This window comes from Suricata suricatta, chromosome 6 (genome assembly GCF_006229205.1).
Source record: "Suricata suricatta isolate VVHF042 chromosome 6, meerkat_22Aug2017_6uvM2_HiC, whole genome shotgun sequence".
Lineage (NCBI taxonomy): Eukaryota > Metazoa > Chordata > Mammalia > Carnivora > Herpestidae > Suricata > Suricata suricatta.
The window spans coordinates 20,382,896-20,407,096 of NC_043705.1; the positions used below are offsets into that span (position 1 = coordinate 20,382,896).

At 41.1% G+C, this 24,201-nt stretch overlaps 1 protein-coding gene across 1 annotated transcript in view; it reads right to left on the reverse strand.

Moving 5' to 3' along the window:
- Positions 1–24,201, reverse strand: part of FBN2 (fibrillin 2) — a 245,033-nt gene that overhangs the window by 23,695 nt on the left and 197,137 nt on the right. Inside the window, exons 35-53 of the mRNA XM_029941159.1 lie at positions 23,147–23,308; positions 22,383–22,451; positions 21,888–22,013; positions 19,745–19,870; positions 18,970–19,122; positions 16,560–16,628; positions 15,575–15,700; positions 15,268–15,393; positions 14,687–14,812; positions 12,794–12,910; positions 10,891–11,019; positions 10,347–10,466; positions 7,535–7,660; positions 6,752–6,904; positions 5,689–5,754; positions 5,259–5,384; positions 4,556–4,675; positions 3,475–3,597; positions 2,892–3,023 (exon numbers count right to left, since the gene is read on the reverse strand). Of these exons, the coding sequence (XP_029797019.1) occupies positions 2,892–3,023; positions 3,475–3,597; positions 4,556–4,675; positions 5,259–5,384; positions 5,689–5,754; positions 6,752–6,904; positions 7,535–7,660; positions 10,347–10,466; positions 10,891–11,019; positions 12,794–12,910; positions 14,687–14,812; positions 15,268–15,393; positions 15,575–15,700; positions 16,560–16,628; positions 18,970–19,122; positions 19,745–19,870; positions 21,888–22,013; positions 22,383–22,451; positions 23,147–23,308 (2,295 nt within the window). The remainder of the gene's footprint in view (positions 1–2,891; positions 3,024–3,474; positions 3,598–4,555; positions 4,676–5,258; positions 5,385–5,688; positions 5,755–6,751; positions 6,905–7,534; positions 7,661–10,346; positions 10,467–10,890; positions 11,020–12,793; positions 12,911–14,686; positions 14,813–15,267; positions 15,394–15,574; positions 15,701–16,559; positions 16,629–18,969; positions 19,123–19,744; positions 19,871–21,887; positions 22,014–22,382; positions 22,452–23,146; positions 23,309–24,201) is intronic.

Below are 24,201 nucleotides of genomic sequence, written 5' to 3' on the forward strand. Positions count from 1 at the left end.
AAGTTTAATGACCGTGGTAAAGTTTTTCTATTCATTAGGTTTTTTAATTCATTTATTTGTTTACTCAAATTATTGGGGCATAGTATATCACATAGTCAAATTTCATCTCTTGTATCTAGTGAGGGGTAAATATCCAAAATATATAAGTAACTTATACAACTCAACACCCAGAAAACAATCTAAATAAAAAATGAGTCAAGGACCTGAGTATACATTTTTCCAAAGAAGACATAGAGTTGGGCAACACACACATCAAAAGAAGCTCAACATCACTAATCATCAGGGAGGTGCAAATCACAACCACAATGATGTATCACTTCACCCAGTTAGAATGGCCAAGGTCAAAAAAGACAAGAAATAACAACTGTTGGCAAGGATCAGGGGGAAAAGGGAACCCTCCGACACTGTGGGTCGGGAATGCAAACTGGTGTAGCCACTGTGGAAAACATTACTGGAGCTTCCTCAAGAAAATGAAAAATACCCTGTAATCCAGGGATACTGGGTTTTTACCCAAAGAAAATAAAACCACTAATTTGAAAAGATTTATACACTCCTTTGTTTGCTGAAGTATTAGTTATGATAGCCAAGATATGGAAGCAATCCGAGTGTCCACTGATAGGTGAATGGTAATGAAAGGAGATTTGGTACATGTACACAGTGGAGTATTACACAGCCATAGAGAAGGATGAGATCATGCCACTGGATCCATAATGGATGTTTAGAGATTATGATGCTAAGTGAAATAAGACTGAGAGAGACAAATACCATATGATTTCACTCTTATGTGGAATCTGAAAAACCAGTGAACAAACAAAAAACAGAATGAGACCTATAAATACAGAGAACAAACTGATGGTTGCCAAAGGCGAGAGGGCTGAGAGCATGAGCAAAATGGGTAAAGGATGAGTGAAGGAGAGTGGGACACACAGGCTTCCTGGTATGGAGTGAATGAGTCACAGAAGTGAAAGACACAGCATAAGGAGTACAGTTTGTGATATTTTAATGGCAGTACACAGTGACAGACGAGGGCTACACTGTGAGCACACCATAATGTTTAAACTTGTTGAACCACTATGTGCTATGCCTGAAACTAATTTAATGTTGTATATCCACTATACTTAACCAATTAAAAAGATTTCATTTGTGATTATATTTAGTTTTTCTTGATAGAGATTTTAGATTTCCTATGTAAGTCCAATTTTTTAGCTTATAGTATTTTTAGTTTCTGTTGTGTTTGACATTTCAGAGATAATTTTGTTGGATTCTAGTCTCAATGTACTCAGCATTTTTATTGTGGTTTTGTGTGTATATGTCTGTGTGTGTGTGTGTGTGTGTGTGTGTGTGTGTGGCTTTATCTTTCATCCTGATTCTGACATTTGTAAACAATTTTTGTTTATAATAATATCTTGGCTGTTTATAATGGAATTTCTAATTGTAAAAACATGTCTGTATAAAACGAAACTTCACTACAAAGAGTTTTTTGATGATCAAAAAAGAGTTCTGCAGAAGGCTCAGTTTCCAGCGTGTGATTGTGAAAAGCCTGAGGGTCAGAAATGTTTTAGAGCCTGTATCTTCGGTAGTGTCTTTTAACAATGAAGAAATTACAAATGCATAATGCTGCCCTAGGTCTTTTCTTTGAAAAAGCAAGTACCTGGGATCGTAGAATACTAGTGATAAAACCCTCCTCCTTCCTCCCAAATCACGTAGTTTCTCACTCTGTAGATGAGGAGACAGAGGCAAAGAGAATGAAGCCACTTTCAGGTCACCCAGCTTATTTATGGCACATCCAGGACCAGAAAACTGGGTTCTGACATGATCACGACGCCCAGTCTCGTGCTCGCAGGAAATATCCATACAAATGTAGTGACTGTACAATGTCAAATTCAGCTAGTTACAAAAATAAAAAATTTTCCAGGCATAAAAAAGAAAACACATTTCTATGTATTTTAGAGTTAGCTGAAACTCAAATGCACATCTACACTCAAAAATTAAAAAAAAAATGAAAACGGATCCCCTGTACCTTAAGAGGCAGGATAGTTAAGAGCGTCTTCTATATGATCTACTTGTACCCTTTTGTGCATATCAGCATGTGGCCTGTGCTAGTTTCTGTGAAACATATGCTAGTCTGTAAACATGACTCAGAGTCTAGGTGTGTCTTCTGGGTTTTCAGATCTTGGCAGAACAGTGTTTTTGAAGGAACCACTGCACAACTGTACCTCTGATGTTATCTATTTTTAACTTTATTAAATAGTTGTTGTAGACATTTAAAAGTTAATTTTATATTATGTGATTCAGGAATTCACCCTTTGATAAAAATTAAAGTTGACAGATGAGGATGAATTTGCCTCAGATCAGGTATCTCTAATCTCAATATCTTCAATGGAGGTACTTCATTCTGTGAATTGGGGTTTCTCTTTTTTAATGTTTATTTCTTTTTGAGAAAGAGAGACAGAGCTTAAGTGGGAAAGGAGCAAAGAGAAGGGGAGACACAGAATCCGAAGCAAGTTCCAGGCTCTGAGCTGTCAGCACAGAGCCTGGTGCAGCACAGAGCCTGAGCCAAAGTCAGATGCTCAACCAACTGAACCAACCAGGCACCCCTTGGGGTTTCTCTTTTAAATTTTTTCCTATGTCTTTACTTGCTTGCATATGTACCCATAGAATTAAGAAAAATGAGAAGGCATACATATTCTGGGACAGGCCAAAGTGCCTGGGCATTATCTAAAAGGTGTTACATTGGCAGGGATCCAGAGATGGAAGAAATCCAGCTCTAGCACAACCTTGAAATACCTAGAAAAACAGCTGGCTTGAAGTTAGGATGATTTGGAAACAGTGCTGCAAATCTGTTTTGAGGTAGGGTCTTAAATAAGCAGACATCCTCCGTCAGGCCTTACCTACGCAGCCTTCCCCATCAGGCCGTCGGGTCATCCCAGGCGGGCAGATGCACATGAAGGTGCCGATCAGATTCTTGCACATCATGCCTCTAGATTCACAGTCATGGAGCCCTTCGGCACACTCATCCAGATCTAGAAAACATTTTTCAGAGGAAAAAAATCAAAACAAATTCTCAGGAACAAGCTATTGTGTTGGGAGTTTTACAACCTAGTTTTGATTTTACAGCTCTTTAACTGCTATTGTGTGACATTAAAAGGAGGAGCCCAGTCTTTTCCAATTGTTGGCTATATTCTAGATTTATAAAAATTTCAGCATTCATCCTAATGACAACAAGTTCAGTCTTTGCTTTCATAAGAGTCCAAGATTGTGACAATGGTGGGTTCTTCAATCTGTCTTATTTTTGACTTACTTGGGTAGACCATCAAGTGCCCTGTTATCTAGGTATGGAAATCTGACAGCAAAATCCTGTCAGATGCAGGTCTGTAAACTCTAGAAGAACACAGCTGAGAACTATAACATCACTGTGATACATTACTGGTGTGGCAAATAAAGTTTTAACCACTGTCTTGTCCCTGGCCTTACCTTTGCACATCTTCTGGTCTGCCCTGAGGGCGTAGCCAATTGGACAGGTGCATTCATAGGACCCGAAGGTGTTCATGCAGCGAAAAGCACAGAGCAGCGGGTTCTGGGCACACTCGTTGATATCTGATCAAAGAAACAGGTAGGCAGGGACTGAGCTGAGAGCGTTAATTGTTTAAACAAACACTGCTGTATTTACTCGGCAGTCAGCAAGGAAGCAGTCATCGGACAGAGCCTCCACTCCTGGTAGGGACAAGTGGGCACCTAACAAACTCATCCTCCAACAAGTAACAACCATAAACTCTGAAAACAAAACAAAACTGGAAACAACTACCCGAAGTAGTTTTTACTGGTGAGTTGAAACTCAGCCAACAACCAGCAGGAAACAAGTTCCCAATTTGTTTCTTTATTTTTGTTTTTCTAAAATTACCCTGTGGATGGCCACCTTCCTACCAGCAGCAACACCAGGAAGCTAAGTCTTCGATAGAAAGGTTCTGAGCTTCTCTGCAGGGTAATCAGGGGAGGGGGCTAGTGGTAACCAGGGCTGCTCAAGAGCGAGGGGAACCCTGGACAGGAGGGCTATAGATGGAGACACACTATTTTGCATAAAAGCCCAAGCTGCTGACATGCCCCGTGCATGTGTGGGGCACAATCAAAGAAGCCCGACACGCCGAGGCTTACAGAACAAAGCTGAAATCCGCACCACGGCCTTCCACAGGCCTGACAGTCTGCTTTTATGTTCATCCAAGTTCACTACCTTCTAGGACAAAAGCATCAACATTCTGCAGAGATATCACTCACAATATCCAGGGAATAATTTAAAATTAACCGGCACACTGGGGCGCTAACTTCAAGGGGAAATACAATCAACACATGCCGACTCTGAGGTCACCGAGATGCTGGACCTACCAGACAAGGGCTTTAAAGCAGCTGCCGTGACCCACACTCACTGAGGTCGAGGAAAAGATACTTGTGATGAATGTAATCATCAGGAGAATATGAAAACAATAAAAGTAAAAGCGGAGAAATGAAAAAACTCTTTCTAGATCAAGAAGAAATAGTATTCAAGGGAAGTATCACTTGCCTTCACAATTCATCATGGGCCCTGGCTCAAAACCTTCATTGCAATTACATTCAAAACTCCCAATAACATTGGTGCATGTCCCATTCCCACATGGGTTGCCGATGGAACATTCGTCAGTATCTGAGAAAAGAAGAATAAAAAAGTGCCAAAATATTTAGGGAAGTTTTAGTTTAATATGTGCATGCCCATGGATATCCACCCACTGGCCCTCACACACTGCCAGGATCTGTACCGGCTACACCTGACTGCACCTTCCCTGCCCCTGGCTGGGTGGCTGGCCTTTAATCAGCACAGAGGACCCAAAAGGATCAAGTGTGCAAAGCTCTGAGTCCTCAGACAGCCATGCTTTCCCTAAAAAATCGCAAACCCAGAGAGGGATGTGGTCTTCTGCTACAGGAACAGGGTGGAAAGTCCCAAAGGAAAAGGCCTTCGCTCCCAGTTAGTTGTTTTGGCAAGTATAAATCTCTAGGCACTTCGGGGTTTGTATATTTGGTGGAAGGCAGAGGTTGGGCAACTGTCTCTATGCTCACATAAAGCAGATGAACTGGAAAATGTAAGAAGGGAGAAGAAGAAGCAGTTATTACTAGCTGCTAATTCTGGCTCTGGAAATCGTCCCACCACTCGGGGCACCTGGGAGACCTTCTGCTGAACACGAGAAATAGAACAGAGCCTTCCAAGTGGGCGCTGTGGCGTCGACACTCACCCTCGCAGCGCACGCCAGTGTAATCAAGGTTGTAGCCCATCGGACACTCACAGCGGAAAGAGCCGTCCGTATTGATACACTGGCCGTTCGAACAAATGCCTGGGCTCTCAAGGCACTCGTTGACATCTAAAATAGAGAGCTGTCCATAAACTTACTCCGTATAGAAGGCGACGTCGGAGCTGCGTGTGTTTATTCAACACAGACTTAAGTTTATCAAACATAGAAACATTTCCTTTAACCAGATAAGTTGTGTTTGATATACATGCAATTCTACAATGCTAAATATAATGCAAGTGATACAGAACACCGTGTTTATACATTAAAATATGCTGTATGTGGTACAGTTAAATAAAAACGGTTTACATGACAAATGCACAAGAGTACGTTTACATGAAAAAAGACTACAGGACCAAAATACAGGAAACCACACCTTCACGGGTGTCATGCAGACTCGGAACAGTTCCGTGGCCGTATGGACACAAGTCCTGGAATGCAACTGCAGAGAAGAACACAGACTCCTCATTAACTGAAGGGTCTCAGCTCTGAGGCAACGTAAGAACTGACTGAAGGTATACATGAAACTAGACTTAATTTTCATCTACAAAGCTGCTTTTAACAGGAGGCTTATTTTATTTTTATGATTTACTTCAAAAGCAACCCTGAGCCTGCTCAGAGAAGGTCACTTGGGGTTGCTCAGCTCCTCTCCAGAGTGCTGCCTATTGGGGGCTTCTGGTTCTATTTGGTCGTTTTTTGTTTTTGTTTTTACTTTAATTATTTTGAGAGAGAAAGAGTGCCGGGGAAGGGCAGAGAGAGGAGGAAAGTGAGAGAATCCCAAGCAGGCTCCACACCCTCAGCATGGAGCCCGACACGCACCTCAAATCCATGAATTGGAAGCCAGGGATCATGACCTGAGCTGAGTTCAAGAGTCGGGCGCTTAACCAACTGAGTCCCCCAGGCATCCCTTATGTGTCTGCGTGTTTAATGCCATGTGGCCCACGACACACAGGAGCCATCTCCAACCTGAGGGCCGGGCCAGGTCCCAGCTTGCTGGGAGGCACCTACTACTTGGCCGCTCTAACAGCAGACCCGGGAGGCTCTCTGTCTCACACTACAAACGGCCCTCACGCTGACTCAGCTCCTCAAAACTTGATGGAAGACTCTGAGAGCCGCAGCCGGTGACACAACAGCCACGTGGGACCCGGGCAGCAACTGGGACTGAGTTTTCACCCCCTCCTTGCGTCCCGCCTGGCACCTCTCAAATTCATTCCGTTGAAAGCAAGTAATACGGACCTCAGGGGGAGAAATGAAGTTTACAGTAACTCTCACACGTGTTGAATACACACGTTGGAAAGAACTCCCTCAGACTAGGGTGACCAGTTCAGGCGTGAGGGAGTCATTTGTCACCTTCAATATATTCCTGAGTTCCATGGTGACTGACAAACACAGTTCCAAACCAGCACAAAGTGGAGTCTTACTTACACGCTTGCTCTTACCTTCATCATCTTTGGGGCACAGCTCACAGGGGTCCCCCCAGCCCTCTCCCGGCATTTTACTACAGCAGCATTTTGCCTTGGTGGTGTTGAAGGCCTTGGGCACAGAGCACTTTCCATTTTCGAAGTTGGTGAAGCAGAAGCTCTGGCGGGTATCTAGTCAAAAGAAAGCCAACATCACAGACATCCTTCTTCGTCATTTAAAAAAGATGGAATACTTTGTTTCTGACAGAACATTTCTCACGGGCCAAACGTGGGGTGCAGACGAGGTCAGTAGTGAAAAGACAGGTCTAGAAAGCCTCCATCGCTGATTTAAACTGACCTGTCTATAAAATTTTACATATTTATCTAACATGTTTAAAGTGTTTTTATCATGTCCACAGTAAATCTGAGAAATTACGCTCAATATCAAAATGATTTCCGTATCTCTATTGTTATGTCATAGCCCAACAAACAAATATCCATGTAACTTTCAATAAGTCAAATCACATTAAAAGTAACCCATAGAGTACAAAAAAATTGGTTCAATGACAAAGGAACAGTGAATCAATACCAGTAATAATAATGTTAAGCAGGTGAATAAAAATAATTTTGTGGAAACAGGGCCCAAAATTCATAGTGCCTTAAAAAGCGTCCATACATTCAGTGCTGAGACCTAGATTTTTAACTTAGATGTAGTTGCCACAGTCACGTACTCTGTAGCGACAAACATTAGCATGATGCTTACTGTCTGGCTGCAAAGTTCCTAAGGGCAAATTAGGACACAGCAGTCATCACAAAGCTTACCAAAGCATCTCCGTCCATTATCAGACAAAACAAAGCCAGGGGGGCAGATGCACTGGAAGCCCCCAGGGGTGTTGGTGCAGGAACCAAACAGACAGATGTTGGGATCTTCCTCACATTCGTTTATGTCTGGACAACAGCAGGAGAATGTATTAATCCAGGCAAATCGATACACTGTTCAGTCTTTGAAAATAAACAGCCTGTCCGTACTACAATAACCCACTAGCCACTGATTATTTAATATGAAACACGAGTGCATAATGTGTATGTATAACTTGGTTCTTTAAAAGTAAGCTATTACTGCTTCAGAAGTCAAAGATTATACCCAGATTCAACCAACCATATGGGCCAGACAGCCAAGTAGAATTCTAGCTCCTTGCAGTCGATCCCTAGGGGCATATGTGTCCCTGAAGTGACCAACTGCTCCATATCCTACACGTGTCGCAGCCTCAACTGTCCTCTCTCAGGCTCCTCTCTGCCATCCAACTTAAGATCCCCGAGTGACCTGTATTCCTCCTCCTGACCTTTTAGCCTCCATGTGCAGGCTGCATGGGACCTGCCCCTTCTGCCTCCTCTACACATTCAAACTCAACCTGCCTGCCACCTGCACTGCCCTGGATCTCCTACTGGCCTGCGGCCCCTCCATCTCATCCCTTCAGGCTGCCACAAGGTTGCCTTTCTAAAACACACCTACTTGAGAATCTGAGCATACTGGACCCAGGACGACTGGGACCTGGGTCTGAGAATTTCATCATTCCCACTCCTCCCAGAATGATTCCTTCAAGTAAGGATTCCTTACTAGTGGTTTGGCCTTGTTCATCACAAGTCCTTACTGAGTTACTTTACCTAAACATTACACAATTCCAGCCACGTGAGAATGTAAGCTCCAGGAGGACATGACATATCTGTCAGGGTCACTGCTGCACAGATTAGTCTACCACACTGTGAGGCACATACTACATTCTCCATTTTTATTTGTAGAATTTTAGTGAGTGAATCATTCCATGATTCATGTTCTTAAATAAACGTGCAGTGTTCTAACACCTGCCACTCGAGGCCCCTTACCACACTCAAGTTGCCTGTGTTTGCCATGGTCTCCTCTGTTTTGTTCCTTTCTTTGATTATTAAACTCCTATCTGACAGTTACGAACCACCGCCAGGGTCACCGATCCCTTGTGACGGGCATCCTTGACTTTCTTTCTGCGCGCGCCATCAGTGCTCACAGCCGCACCCTGAGCTCCCTCTGCCTGAGCGTGCCTCCAGTGCGGTGTCTGACCCCAGTGGATTGCAAGGGTATCTTTACAAGGCAGGTTTACTTACAAACTGGATCTTTTAGGCAGTAGGTTACCTAAAGGCAAGGACTATACACTGAATGTTGTCATTAACTTGTGTGTACATAGGTGTTCTAAGCGTAAGTTTGTGTTAAGTGTGTATATGGTCACGTTAGGAACCATTTCATTTGGGAAAAATGAGTAGAAGAGATCCTAGCCTGAAGGAAATAGTCGTACAGTGCAGTTAATTAAAAATCTATTTTTCAGAATTGAAAAATAGGAGTGTTGCCAATGATAAGAAAAAAAGTTTCTGTAGTTTAATAAAATGTTACTGAATCAGAGATTTCTTTTTTCCACAAAGAGTAAAAGCAGTTGAGTCTAACACAAAGAAGTGTATGTATCTCTTCCCTCCTAATGGTGGACACACCACTACAATCATGGTTCCACAAGAAATGGATCACAGGGAGAAGGAAGAACTGAGATTAAATATGGAACAAAGAAAATGAAAGAAAGAATCTTATACTCTTTCAAGAAGTTGTTATTAAAATGTGTCTGGGCCTTATTATCTTTTAAGTATTAAAAACACTAGGAGGTTTTGCAGTGCACTACACAGATCAAGAAAGGGCAGGGATAAAGACTAACCTGGAAAGACTAGGGATATATCCACTATTTGAAACCACATGCCCTGAAAACTAATTAAATTTGAGGAAGTAAATGGTTCCCGTCAGCTCTGTCCATATAAGTCCCTTGAATGTGAACAGTAGAGCTACACAGAATTTTTGTTTAATTGGACAGTTAAAAGGCAAATAAAATAAAAGATAAAATAAAATAAAATAAAAAAGGAAAGAAAGAAAAACACAAAAAAACCCTCCGCAATCACTTCTTGTTAGAAGAACCACACCAAGATGTTGCCTCTGAATTTCAACAAGACTGTAAAAAATAATTTGTATAAAAGTGAAATTAAGTAACTGTAAAAAGGTCGGCCTTCATCATGTTCACCAGGCAGTTCTGGCACCCACTTTTGATGTGGTTACAGTGCTCTTGTATGCTGGAGGAGTTTTAGCAGAAAAACATCTGTTATGACAAATGGATTAATATTTTCTGTTTTGACATGAGGCCTTCCCAAGGAAAAAAATGTCTCAATGGCATGGTCAAGATTTTCAGCTCCACATTTCTAGGACTCCAGACACCTTTAATAGCTGTTTTAAAATTGGTTGCCAAAGATTACAATTTTTGTAGACTCTCTTTAAATTCAGTAGAAAGTCTCTGTTGACATTTGGAAAAAAGATCAGAGTGCACTGAAAATTCTCTCACTAGCATAACATTTCTGTTCATGACCAGCCCCACATCCCTACTTTCTGTATCCCCAGCACTCTGTGTTCACATGGGTTCTGACGGTTCTACAATGCAGATGTAGGCGGCTGCCCGTGCATCCCCCAGGTCAGCCTGCTCGCTCTGGTTTGCAGTTAGTATACTTCCCTAAGGCCTCTACCTGGTCTTTATACCGAACAGCTCATGGACCTCGGAACAAATGTTAATCTTACCGATGCAGTTCTCACTTTTCACTTCATACCCCGGGGGACAGATGCACCTGAAGGATCCCTCCAAATTCTGACAGGTGCCAGGAGAACAAGAGCCAGGAAGGGCAACACACTCATTAGTATCTTTAAAGAGAAATAAGAGAAAAAAATGATTTAACTATAAGATGACTGTTGCCAAATGATATTAACATGAATTCAACTTGGTCTCTCTAATCTGTCAGGTCGCTATGAACAAATTTGCCCTGACATACTCTTTTGACATCTTGAGTATTACTCATTTGGCAAGAGGCTAACTTTCTTGATTTGTTTCCTTTGTCTCCTTTTATGGAGACATGGATAGCCCCAAGCTCTCTTCCAATAAAAACATTTCAGACAAGTCATTCCCAATTGTCTTTACACCAAAATTCCCCATGGTATCTTATTTTCACCAAGTAATTAGATGATCACATGACATGTGAATGGAGTTTCCGTGTGTGTGTGTGTGTGTGTGTGTGTAGGGGTGGGAAGTCACATCATTACTTAACAAAACACAAAGACTGCTACTTACCGATACAGTTCTTGCCATCTGGAGTAAGTTCATAACCTTCGTTACATAAACACTTGAAGGAGCCAATTTCATTAAAACACCGTCCATTTCTGCACACCTGACCAAAAAAGGAACTGCACTCATCTATGTCTGTAAGCAAATGAGAATTCGTTTTTCAGAGAGAGCTCTTCACATGCATGATGTCACATGGTGCAATGTCAAAGCATATTCACTGGTATGCATTTGCAAATATGCTTTATTACAATTCCTCATCAACACAGAGAAAAATGGCTCATATTATAAGGATTAAGTGACTAAGATCATATAGATTCCTTCTACATTTCAACTATCATTTTTGATATTAATATAACTCAAATTTATAACCAGATAAAAACTGAAGGTTTACATGTAGTAAAGACTTCCATTCTTTTCAAATGAAAAATACTTCTTTTCCTGGAGACAAAGAACGTATACAGATTTAACCTGACAGCCTAGTTTGCAGATGACTTTACCTGGAGATAAGTGGACTATATTCAATGGACAAATAATGGGGCATATTCAATACAGAAAAATAAACTATATTAAAAATACTCTAGAACTGCTGACATATGTTTTGCTGACAAAATACAGAATCTGAAAGAAGAAAGAATCTTAAGTTTCAGTTAAGCTGTATTTGGGTACTTCCCTCAGCTGTCTTAAGGCTATGCCCTCTGCTCAGAGACATAATGGTCTTTAGTTCTCCCAGGTTGTACAAAGGGTCGGAGAAACTCGAGACAAGAAGGTGGTACTTGAAAAAAAATCCAATTAGCTCTTATTTTTTTTGCAATGGCAACTTTTTTACATTTATTTTTGAGAGACAGAGCACAAGTGGGGGAGGGGCAGAGAGAGAAGGAGACACAGAATCTGAGGCAGGCTCCAGGCTCTGAGCTGTCAACACAAAGCCTGACGTGGGGCTTGAACTCACAAACTGTCAGATCATGATCTGAGCCAAAGTTGGACGCTCAACTGACTGAGCCACCCAGGCGCCCTGCAATGGCAGAATTTTGAAAAAGAAAGCCAAACCAAAACAAAATTGAGAGGTGCGTGTGTTGGGTACATCAGAGGTGGGCTTGAGCTGTTCTGATCCCATCGTGGTAGAAAGCCAGAGTCGTTCTCACAGGTATTACAGGACCACACGAATGAAGACCTGATAGTTGTGATGCGCCAGGGCAGTGCCCGGCACGTGGTCAACAGTATTTGTCCTTTCTATTGCTGTGTCCTCCACCAACTTCAGGAATCTCCCCTACTCACTCTCAATCCTTGTTTTTTTAATTGTTTTCATTTAGGGGCAAATGATACAGTCCTGTACTACGTATATCAGACACTTTAAATTTCTACTAAAAATTTTCAGTTGTTTGAAAATCACAATCAAATAGATTTCTGAGGGCTAACTTGGACACCTAGCCACTGTTTCACCATTTCCGTGGGAAAAGGCAGCCCTGGATTCAAAGGCTGACAGAAAATGAAGTTTCAAGACACAACATGTTTTTAAGTTGGAGACTGTCAGTATTTGAATATAAATCAAGAATGTGTTGTTTGAAATACTTGGAATAACACTGGAGCAATGACAGGTCTATCTTCGATCCCATTTAAGGGGTAAAGATAACCTCAAACCATAAGTGATCCCAGTAGATTTACTATCATCTGCATGGCCTTTCCCCCTGCAATGAATGATTGATGGAAGTGCTTAACATAGATTGTCTTGTGATTATTTAAGCCAATACTGTGGCTTCAGTTCACTGGAAATGAGTCAATGTTATTACGTATCTTTCAGCACATATTTGCCATTTCAGTGATAAAAACATTTGATTTACTCTGGTTTTATTCCTTATTTCAGTATATTGTGTGGACTTGAATTAGAAATAACAAAGGACTGAGTACTTACCCAGACAATCATTATTATGAGTGAGTTCAAACCCCGGGTAGCAGAGACAGTTATAGGATCCAACCGTGTTTTTGCAAGTTCCGTTTCCACACGGATGCCGCTCACACTCATCAACATCTACAAAGAAACATTTGGCTCCAAGGAATTCAATTTTTTAACTAGAAAAACACAGCCTGTTAAACATTTACATTTTTTTTGAAAACTACAGGCTCACTTAGATTTTCCTCATTCAAAACTTAGGAATCCCTATTTATTTCAGGAAAATGAGAATGAGGTGGAGAAAGCTCTGAATTATCAATGTACAAGATGAGGTGCTGCTGCGTGACTTACCAGCTCATACAGCTAAGCAAGCGTCCCCTTCGTGCAGATGCTCTCATGAATGGGTTTGCTCGTCAACTTTGTAAGGAAGCCCGTCTTCTGAAACCCTAAACAATTTCAACACCACTCGCCCAGAAATTTACATACCTTAATTTGAGCAGCACAACACAAATTTTAGTTTCCTAAATTTTATGAGTTAATAGAATCCAAACGGAAGAAATCTATTAGAACTCAGTAGTATTAGTCTTCAAGAAACAGAATTGAAAAACTGTTTAGAAAGGTTATCCTCCTAGAAGAGAACAGATTCCCTACACCATGAATATCAGGCTGTGGAAAGTCTTCTATGCAAAAAAAAAATTAAAAAAACAAAACAAAACGAAGAAAGCTTTGTTTAAGAGCTATCAAGGAGTCCCACTGACTTTTATCGTGAATGAATGATTAGAACTGAGGGTGTATTTTCTCCATATAAATCTCTTAATCAAATCTCATATATTTTTAGCTAATCATGTTCTCTCTCTTACAGAGTACAGCCAGGAGAAGCACGTGTGAGCAGGCATGGTCAGTAGGTTCATGCAAATAGGGCTCGATCCCCTATCTGTCTTTTGCACAAGCATCTCCTGGCAAGTTTTATTCTGCCACCACGGCCCAAGCCCTAGGGGAGGTCACAGGAGGCATGTTCACCGGGCAGTCTTTGCTGTATGTCATGAAGGAAACCAGTTCTGTGGAGCAGAAATCTCACTTTACTTTTCGTATAGGTAGTATCTTCAATACCAAAATGGTAGATGTGTAACTTCAGCTTTTCCTGAACTGAGGATGTGCTAATTATACCCAGCCAAGTTTTTAATCCTATTTTTCTCCTTCTAGTGCAAAGCACAGGGAATAGTTTCAGTGAAGTTAGAGTCCGTTGTCGACATCAGATTAAAGGAGTTATACTGAGTACCAAGGTTGGGCTCCATGACGCCCAGCCAGCCCATCTGCCTTTGACATCTCATCACTTGTCAGCGCAGCAAGTACTTACTGAACACTCTTATTGCTCAGTTACCCATTACATTACCTATGGGGACATTTTCGAGCTCCTAAAAATATTTTTTAAAGTGTTAAAACACAAAAGAAGTAGGTAAGCCCCATGTAGTCAATGATTTGGGGAAAAGGTGGATAGAATGCGTGTATGTGTATGTCTGTGTATTCATCTCAACACTGTTGCTCCTACTATTACTACTCCCTTGAATTCTTTCAGATGGAAAGGTTTTCTCAAGTGGGAACAGAGAAGGGGAAAGGGCAGCTGGTTACTTGTGAGGAGTTCCACATGACCTGGAGTGTCCCAGGGAACATGATGAGCCTATGAAAGGCATCTGGGCTAAAAGGTTGTGACCAGTGAACCAAAGAACATATTGTGGTGTCTTCCTGCTCACAAATTTTACATTCAACAAAGGCATCAACAGTTTAACACAGCTAACTTTTTGCAAGACTGTTTCTGACAGAGACGTGGTAGTCAGTCACAGCAAGTGGCCGACCTGTAATCTCTTCTGGAGTCTCAGGTCACTTCCCTCCTGGAACCCATGCCTTTCCTCTTACCCATGCACATGGTCTGGTCCTGGGAAGCCTTAAAGCCATTGTGGCAGATGCACTGGTAACTTCCTTGCAAATCAACACACAGGCCATGACTGCAAACATTAGGAATTTCTAAACACTCGTTGCGGTCTACAACAAAAGATAAAACACACGTTACACATATCTGATTTTTATTAAGATTCCTTCATTTTCTCACAGGCGTGTTTCTATAATCTGCTACTAATTATTACAGACAGGCTAAGCACGAACCATAACAACAGCTGAATCAAAAAAGCAAGGCTTGAAAGTATCCAAGACATAAAAAAAAAAGATTAGGCCATTTTTATATGGTGATTGGTATCTCAAGGATCCTATTTCATTTTAGGTCTAACCTTAAGAAAATCCAATCAAAGAGATTTCTTTTACCTGACCAACAAAAAAATCTAAATTATATGGCAAAATAGTTTAATATGAATGAAAAGACTCATTACTTAGAAAATCATTTCAAAATTATCTCTGAAATATTTTTTGGTAGGAAAACACAGACAACTGCTCAGTGCAGGGAACATAAAGAATGCTGGGCCAGGAGTGGGCGGGTCTCTCACCTACGCAGGCTCCGTTGGGGGACAGTTTGAAGCCGGCGGCACACGCGCAGCGGTAGCTGCCCGGGCTGTTGAGGCAGTCTGCGTTCCGCTGGCACAGATTGTCACCATTGCTGCACTCGTCAATATCTGAAAGAGCGACAGTTCCATTTCAAGAACTACCCTCCTGCATTCCTATGACACTCGCTTCACCTGTTTGGTGCCCGCTCTTCAGTACCGTAGAAGAAACTGTGAAAATGGGGACACCATCCCCAAACCATTTATGTCTACCACACTTTCCTGGCTAGGGGTCCCGCATGGCTCGGATTACCTTCACAGACCAGGAGCAGGTCGTTGTAACTGAAGCCCGTAGGGCATTCGCAGCGGAAACTGCCGATCTGGTTGATGCACACGCCGTTGGCGCAAATGCCTGGGATCTCTTTACATTCATCAATGTCTGAAATTGAACAGATTCGGTCAAATACACGGTTCTGCTTACTGTATTTACCATAAAAACCTCCAATAATGCTGTGGGTATGTTGGACTGAGAACGCACACTCAGTGTCACAAAAATAAATTTTAAGTGTTATGAGTGATATTTTGGTTTACAACATCATCTAAGGCCATAAAACAGCTACTATAAAATAGGTAGCTGATCAATATACCAGGTGACTTTACTGTCAATGTAGTAAATAAACTAGGGAGTCAGGCTTCCTCTTCAAGTTATGTTTCAGGTTCCCCTAGCTGCTGCTACTCTTGTAATGATGAAAACTATGTGTCCTTAATTTTCTATACCTTGTTATAAACATGCATTGATAATGGAGACTTAAAATTATATTGCTTAATCTTTGAGTAAGAAAAGCAGAAAGAACAATAGAAAGTGCATTCAGAAAAAAGTAATGTGAATAATTAATAATTTGGCAAATTCTGAGGTGATCAGTAGAAAAGGATACTGCAAAGATACACCAAAAACATAAACATATGCTTAATGAAAAGAGCAACTGAAGGTTACAATATAGTGGATTATTTAGAGTCTCCGTGAAAAGAGAACCTAAGGTTATAGCTTGAAACGTCTGCAATCTTGAGATAGCCCTGGAACTATCCTAACTCAATCACCAGACTGTGCTGATGGAGTAATACCATTCTTAACACTTGGGTCGAGTCTGTAAACATGTGAGGTCTTTCTCGCCTAACTCTATTAGATCAGAATCCAGATCATTGTATTTTATGGTACTTCAAACTTCAAAAACACCGAACAGATTTTTACAGAATGGTACCTGTATGTATGAAAATAAACATAATCTGGAAGAACTTACCAACAGCTTTTCCAGTGTGAATGTCAAAGGTGAAGCCAGGGATATTTCCACATATGGTCTTAAAGTCAGCTTTAAAATATAAGCAAACACACTCTTAAAATCCTCAAGCTCGTTTCAAGTAACACTTTACATACTGCTTGCACTGACAAATATATTTATATTACTCACAGCCAGACATTTTAATTTCCGTTATATTTACTCGCTAACAATACCAGCTTCTGCAAGGAGATCTAGGCATTATTTACCATTATTGTCATCATTAACTTTTTACTGTTCTTGTGTTAGAAGGAAATCATTATAAGATTCAAAATACCTACTTTAGGCATTTAAATTCCTTTGTTCTTTAGAAATGCAGATCTTTACTAATGGTCACTTATTTACACACGAGAACCAGATAGGTTAGGAATTTAAAAAGGAGTTACAAATTGCATATAGGCAGAGGTGGGCAAAAACGTCTTGTGGTGTGAAACAGATGAACAATGAAAAATAAATGAGACATGAATTTTGTCGTATTTTTTAAACACAAATGTCTGTCTTGTCTGAATGTGAAATATGAGGCATCGGAAAGAATGCATCATAGAATAAAATAGAGACTATAACAGTTACTTCTACTCATAATTCAATAAACTAATAGAAATCTAAAATTCTAATTTTTAAAATGTTTTTCTTAAGTTTATTTACTTTGAGAGAGAGAGAGAGAGAGAGAGAGAGAGAGAGAGAGAGAGAGAGAGAATGAATCACAAGCAGGCTCTGCACTGACAGTGTGTCTGGAACTGATGAACTGTGAGATCATGACCTGAGCTGAAATCAAGAGTCCGGTGCTTAAGCAACTGAGCCCCCCTGGTGCCCCCAGATTTTAGTTTTCTAATTTCTGCTCTAATCGGATTGCTTCTGATGCCCACGGTGACACATGTGAGTAAACCTCCTGAGAACAGTACTAGGTAAAACACATACTGTACACTCCCTGCCAAGTGCTATCAGAGGAGGAACTCGAGATTTCATCCACCAAAACTCACTGAGGATCCACAGCCAATGAAGGGGCATGCAATAAACAGATGCACAATTCAGTGGTGTCTAACTGCCTGCACGAATTATAGTTTATAGGCATCCTCTCATTTACTATAATTCTATGAATGAGTTACTGTCATTTAATTTATTATCACTATTCTGTATATGAGAAATCTGTCTCAGAAAGGAGAAAAGGACCTACCGAAGGTCAGATAATAAGCAAAGCTTCACTATAAATACAGACCTGGCCTTTTAACATCTAAGTCCCGCCCTTTACTTCCTCTTACAAAAAGTGGTATTTAATTCCCCAAACCAGTAATCTTCGACCTTCTAACTGATGGGAGTTTTTAAATTAGAGAACTGTAAAAATGTTTCCATTTGTTTTTTTGGAGGAAAACGATGGCAAGTTAGTTAAGAACATCCATTTGCCCACTGAATAGAACCAGCGAGAAAGACTCCACAGGTCACTCTTCATCATTTTTCTCCTTACCTCTCATTTCATCCCCACATTAACTGTATCATCACATTAAATGGAACGTTTAAATATATATCCTATGTAATACCTGGAAACAAGTGCATACTCATCGTTTATTCGCCCTATTTGTTCAATGATTAGTATCAACTATTAAATTAAATAGTATGCAACTATTAACAGTCACCACTTTCTACATTATATATGAACCTGAAGGGGCAACAATTTCAGGACTTTTTTTTTTTTTTGTATTTTAGTTATTCTCTCTTTTAGTTTTTCTTTCCAAAGAATTTGTACTTGTGAAAAAAGTTTTACCATATGAAGACAAGTTTTATTTTCTGCCTAAAAATTTCAGATATATTTTGGAAAAAGATGTATAATAAACACTTGGGGAATAGGTTGCTTTCAGGCAAAGTTGGCTTGTCAAATCCATTTTTTACATATTTTTCAAGACTGAAACTAAAATCTTAGGGACTTGACATTATGTTAGTTTTCAAATCAAAATATACCTTCTGAGTCAAGCACAATGACGCACAATAGTTGCTCCATAAATATCTGCTTGATGAATAAATGATCAACCAGCATAGCGTAAAACAATGAAATTTAATGGACTAGTGCTGTCAATTTTCTCTCTTTAGCAGTGGAGCTTATTTTTAGATCCAGAATCCTCCTCAAAAAATATGCCAGAAATCAGTATCTGAGGCCCAAGAAGGGCCTCTTGGGAGACCAGTCATTTGATGATCTTGGATGTTCTCAGAAGTGGTTTTGGTACACATTTGCTTTGGACTACATGATCACATATGTGTCTGTGTGTCAGTGGCCCTGCTTGGGCAGAAGCATGGGCTGTGCGCACACCTGTTCCAGGTGTCGGGCACAGTTTACATGCACCGTTTCTGGGTGCTGGGCATAGTTCACAGGACGGGTCCTCACCTGTCCCGGGTGTTGGGCACGGCTCACAGGGCTTATTCCAGGCTTTCCCCACATTGTACGTGCAGCAGCACATCCTCTTTGTCACGTTGAAAGGCAATTCATTCTCACAAGTGGTTCCATTATAGCTCCGGTAACAAAAACTTTTTCTCATGTCTATGTACAGAAAAACAAGCCCACCAATCATAATCACAGCAGGAAGCAGCTAACAATGCAGTCCACGTGCCTGGAGACACCAAACCTTCTTTATTAGTAACTCCAAAATATTCCTTGGTCATTTGGAGGTATCTTAAAATAATTCTTTAAGTTGAATGTAAATCACTTTTCAATTAACAACCACATCTCCTGTTTTCAAACAAGATTTCATTTATAATTTACTTAGGAAACAAAATTAACAGGTATTTGTTTCTCTACTGAAAGGCACTTGTTTAATTTAAAAATACATATTAAAATACATAATATTTTAAATATTCTATTATTTGTAAAACAATGTTTACTTTACATATATGGAAAACAAAAACGATTTGGGAATAGAAAATCATAACCTACGAGGGCATTTTGCATATCATACTTAAGCTTTTTAAAAGGTAACTATACAGTCTAAGGTAAAAAACAATACGGAACCAGTTTATAAAGATTTGGAAATATCTGATCATTCATAAACATTTCATTTCCAAACTTTCTGAACAATCGTTCTGAGACACAAGTGCCTGAGGCCTAAGAGCGGGCTGGGAAGCCGGCGGCTGAGGCCTGACCACTGTCTGGCGCGGAGACCTACCCATGCAGCTGTGGCCTCCGTCGGCCTGCATGTACTCAGGCGGGCAGATGCAGGTGTAATTTCCCAGCGTGTTGTAGCAGGTGCCGGGCCCGCAGGCGCCAGGACGTGTGAAACACTCATCGATGTCTACAACAGGCAAGCATGTCCATTAATCAACAAAGCTGTGTTTCCATGAATTTACATTATTTAAACGACTAAGCAAAGCACATGGCTGATTCCCCAAATCCACATATATTTTTTAAAAATTTGTAATTTAAACCAACTACCCCGAAATACGCATGTAAGTGGCAAAAAGTGTCTTTTTTCAAAGAAAAGAAGCGCCAATATGAAAAATACAGACAAACTTAAAGAAATTGTCTAAAGTGGCAAAAAGAGTGTGAATGGCAGCTATTTTTTAAATAAAATTTTAAGTGAAATTTTTAAGTGCAATTTCATATTCTTCAAGTGGAAGGAACGGTCTTAAAGCTTACTGTCCTCTTATATTGTTTAAACTAGTGCCAACTTTAAAGTGAACACAGTTAGGAAAGACTATCTTTTTCTTAAATTTGGGAACAGTTGACACACAATGTCACATCAGTTGCAGCCATACAACCGAGTGATCTGATAATTTTGTACATTTTGCTGTGTTCACTGCTACCATCTGTCCCATTGCATTGTTTTTACAATACCAGAGGCTGTATTCCTTATGCTGTGGCTTTTACTCCCTTGTCTTACTCATCCTGAAACTGGAAGCCTGTATCTCCTCCTGCTCTTTGTCTTGTCCATGCTCCCACTCCCCTCCCCTCTGGCAAACGTCGGCTGTTCTCTGGGTTTGGAGGTCTGTTTCTGAGGAAAGCCTTCATCTTTATGGCTCCTTTCAAGTTAGTACCCCATTTATGGATTCCAGAAGTAGCACAGGTGCTGGTTATTCTCTTTATTAAGTCAACCTTCTTCAGAAGCATTCACCTAACACATTCTGAAACAAAGGTCATGGCCATTTTCACATTTCTGGAGACGGGGAGGGGCTCGCATACTCTCTCTCGAGCGGTGAGAGAGGGCGTGCGGTTTGAAACATGGCGGACAACATGGCTCAGCATCGAACTACCAACGTGAGCGAAGTTATATGAAAATGAGAAGCCAAAGAGAGCTCCCAGCCAGAGCACGTGCTTATGATCAGCACCTACATATGATCTTGGGAAATGTGGAACAAACTATGACTAATACAGAAAATGATAAGGAAACATGAAGAGATATATAGATCAACACAACGGAATATTCCGATGTTCCCTGTCCAGGGAGTTGCATTAGCTGCCTCTCCATTAAGAGTTGGCTGAGACAAAGAATTTAATATGTATGGAATATAGGAGACGCTGTAGGACTGCCTCTTTAAATGTAAAAGGCATTCAGAAGGAGACTCCCCAAATCTGTGGCATTAAGAAGGGACCAAGGATCTTTACACTCCTGGAAGTTGATGTGCAGATAACTCAAAAATTTTTAGGCTGAAGGGCATTTTAATTTTTTTTCTAACCCTTTCAATAAGAAAAAAGGAAAGGTTATACTGGAAATAATTATATTACATGTTTAGTGTTCATTTTTAGAAGCACTCATTCATTCATTCCACAAATAACCACGGAGATTCTACCTTAAGTCAGAACTCTCACCAAGAAGATCCTAGTCCTGGGGGGAGAAGGCAGGCCCCCGAGGGGAAGACTGCCGTGCCATGTGACAAGGGACGAGATGCACACAAAAAAGGCAACAGTGTAATCTTGGAACTTGCTCATACTATGCCTTCTAACATTTAAAAACTGCTGAGAAATAGTAACTTAACTGGTGCATTCAAGTTTACCTATTTTCTGTATGCAAAATACAACTCTTACCAACATCTGAACTAATAAGTTATTTGATAATGAATGTTTTCACACTAATCCAGCTTTTCTTACTTATAATCAACTTATGCACTCAGAGAAAAATAAAAATTATAGCAAATGAGCTGGAAATTAATTTATTTATCATCATCCAACTGAGCAGCACTGATAGGAAAAGATAACAGCTATGAACCAGGCTAACAGACCCCTTGGCAGAATTTGAGGACGGCCCTTCTCCAGGCCCGACTGGGACTTTTGTTCCAAAGAGCTAATAACTTGCAGGTGTCCGTGCAGCTCACCCTCACAGATGCGGGTTTCCTCGCTGAGGTAGTAGCCTTGCGGGCACTCGCACTGGAAGCTCCCAAAAGTGTTGATGCAGTTTCCGCCCTGGCAGAGGCCTGGTAACTCCTGGCATTCATCGATATCTGCCAAAGGAGAGACAGACCACTCACCACAGACACCAGCGTCGAGAACAAGAGCCACTTTTAGAACTCTCAAATGCGTGATACTGTAAGTCCTGCAGAGTCATGCAAATTTGCTCAAATCTGCGAGGAGTGCCTGAAGCAAGCTGGCCATGACGGTACAGAGAGTTTCCCTGCGGAGCAGTCAGATCACTGCCCCGAGTCCTAACTTTCTGAGTTACAAGGGCTTATTCGGCATCCTGGTAACTAACTGTACAGCTGTAGCTTTGCAAAATATTCTTGTTCAGATTGCTGCCCACTAATTTTTCTACCAGCTTTTCTCTAAACTCTTTACCTTGTTTAAATCTGGGTGACAATGAGAGGTGCGCTCACCTTCTAAGATGATTGTGATGGGGTTAGGTCTGAAGCCCTCTCCTCCGGGACACAGGGTATAATATTCAGCTACAAAACAACGGAAGAGAAGAGATGTGACACCCGTGGTTCAAGCGGCGGAGACAACGAGGAGGCATGTTTCAGCTGCCGGGCTCAAAACACACACCCTAGGAGGGGCAAGCTGCTTTTTCCTTGGCGTCCTTGCAAATACATTTTAACAGTATATTACATTCTACTTGAAGTCAGGTCACTGCTTTAAAAATTACATACACGGTAGAATAACAAAAATCATTTGTTTTTGAGTAAAGAAAAAACCCTTCAGGACAGACCATTTATATCACAACATTTTTGGCTAGTAAAAAAAACAAACAAAAAAAACTCAAAAACTCAACAATTCCAAAGTTTCATCTGTGTCCCTTATCCGGACACGTTTCAACTTCAGGCATTTTTTTAACTGACGTGAGGAACACAACACGTCTAGGAACCCGGACTGCCACCAACTCTGAGGCAGTCTCAGAGACGGTCTTTCTTGGTGATACCACAGAGGACTGACACCGTCACCATTCACATTGGATGTGGTTAAAAACTGTTTTCTTTTTATCATATCATGGAAAACAGAAAAAGAGCAATTGTAATTCCTTTCATATAAAACATTCTCGGCTGGTTTCCCAAGTCAAACTTGGATCCCTCGCCATGGCCCCACCCGCGGCCCAAGAATCAGTGGCGACGCTTCCAGCTGTGTCTCTTCCTCGCTCCATACTCACTGCTGTTGACAGGGGGGCACGTCTCGCAGGGGTTCCCCCAGGCCTTCCCCAGGGAGCAGCAGCACGAGGAGCGACTGACGCCCACCCCAATCTCGGTGTTGCAGGACAGACTCCCGTCTCCTCGAGGGCCGAACTTCAGGTAGCAGTTGCCCACTCGGTTGTCTGCAGAGCAACACAGGGGTTTAAAACTGTCCTTGCCTGAGCCGCATCTCCCTTCTAGAGAGAGGCCACGCAAATGATTAAAGTTCAAGTTCCACACGTTCATTTTAATGTCTAGCACAAAATTATCTCTAGCTTGAAGCCTTTTCGGGGCACCTGGGTGGCTCAGTCGGTTGAGCGTCCAACTTTGGCTCAGGTGTGCTGACAGCGCGGAGCCCGGGGCCTGCTTCGGATTCTGTGTCTCCCTCTCTCTCTCTCTCTGCCCTTCCCCCATGCATGCTGTATCTCTGACTCTCTCTCAAAAATAAAGGTTAAAAAGATGAAGAAAAAACCTTTTTAAGATTGCCTTCTAGGAATTAAATTATGACAGACTTCCCTAGGTTCAGAAATCCATACAGATCATAAACAAAATTGTGAGAAGTTGCTCAGTGGGAACTTCTGGGTCTTCACTAATATGAATGCAAGAGATTTTTGCTATAATCAACTGACATGAGTTGTGAGTTTATCAATAATGGAAATAAAATCCCAGAGATGTCAACCTAAAGCTATGTATCCTATCAAAGAAATGTGGATAAACCCATATCTTTCTTCTCCTCCCCATTATCCATCTGGTTTCATTTTAGTTTGCAGAGACCTTTGAGAGTGTGGAGAAAGCCACTCAGTAACACTTTAGACATCAAAGAATCTCAGTCTTTCTCTTTTTCCTACCCATAATTATCATCTAGAACATCAGTTCCATGACTTTAAATATTGTGTTTTTGCTGAGAACTCTCAAATTTACAGTTCTTTCGTCTCTCCCCAGAACCTTAAATCATTCTGCCAGCTGCCCCCTTGATTTCTCAGCCTTAGATAGCTAATTGTTACTTTAGAGTCAATTCATCTAAAATCAAGCTCGT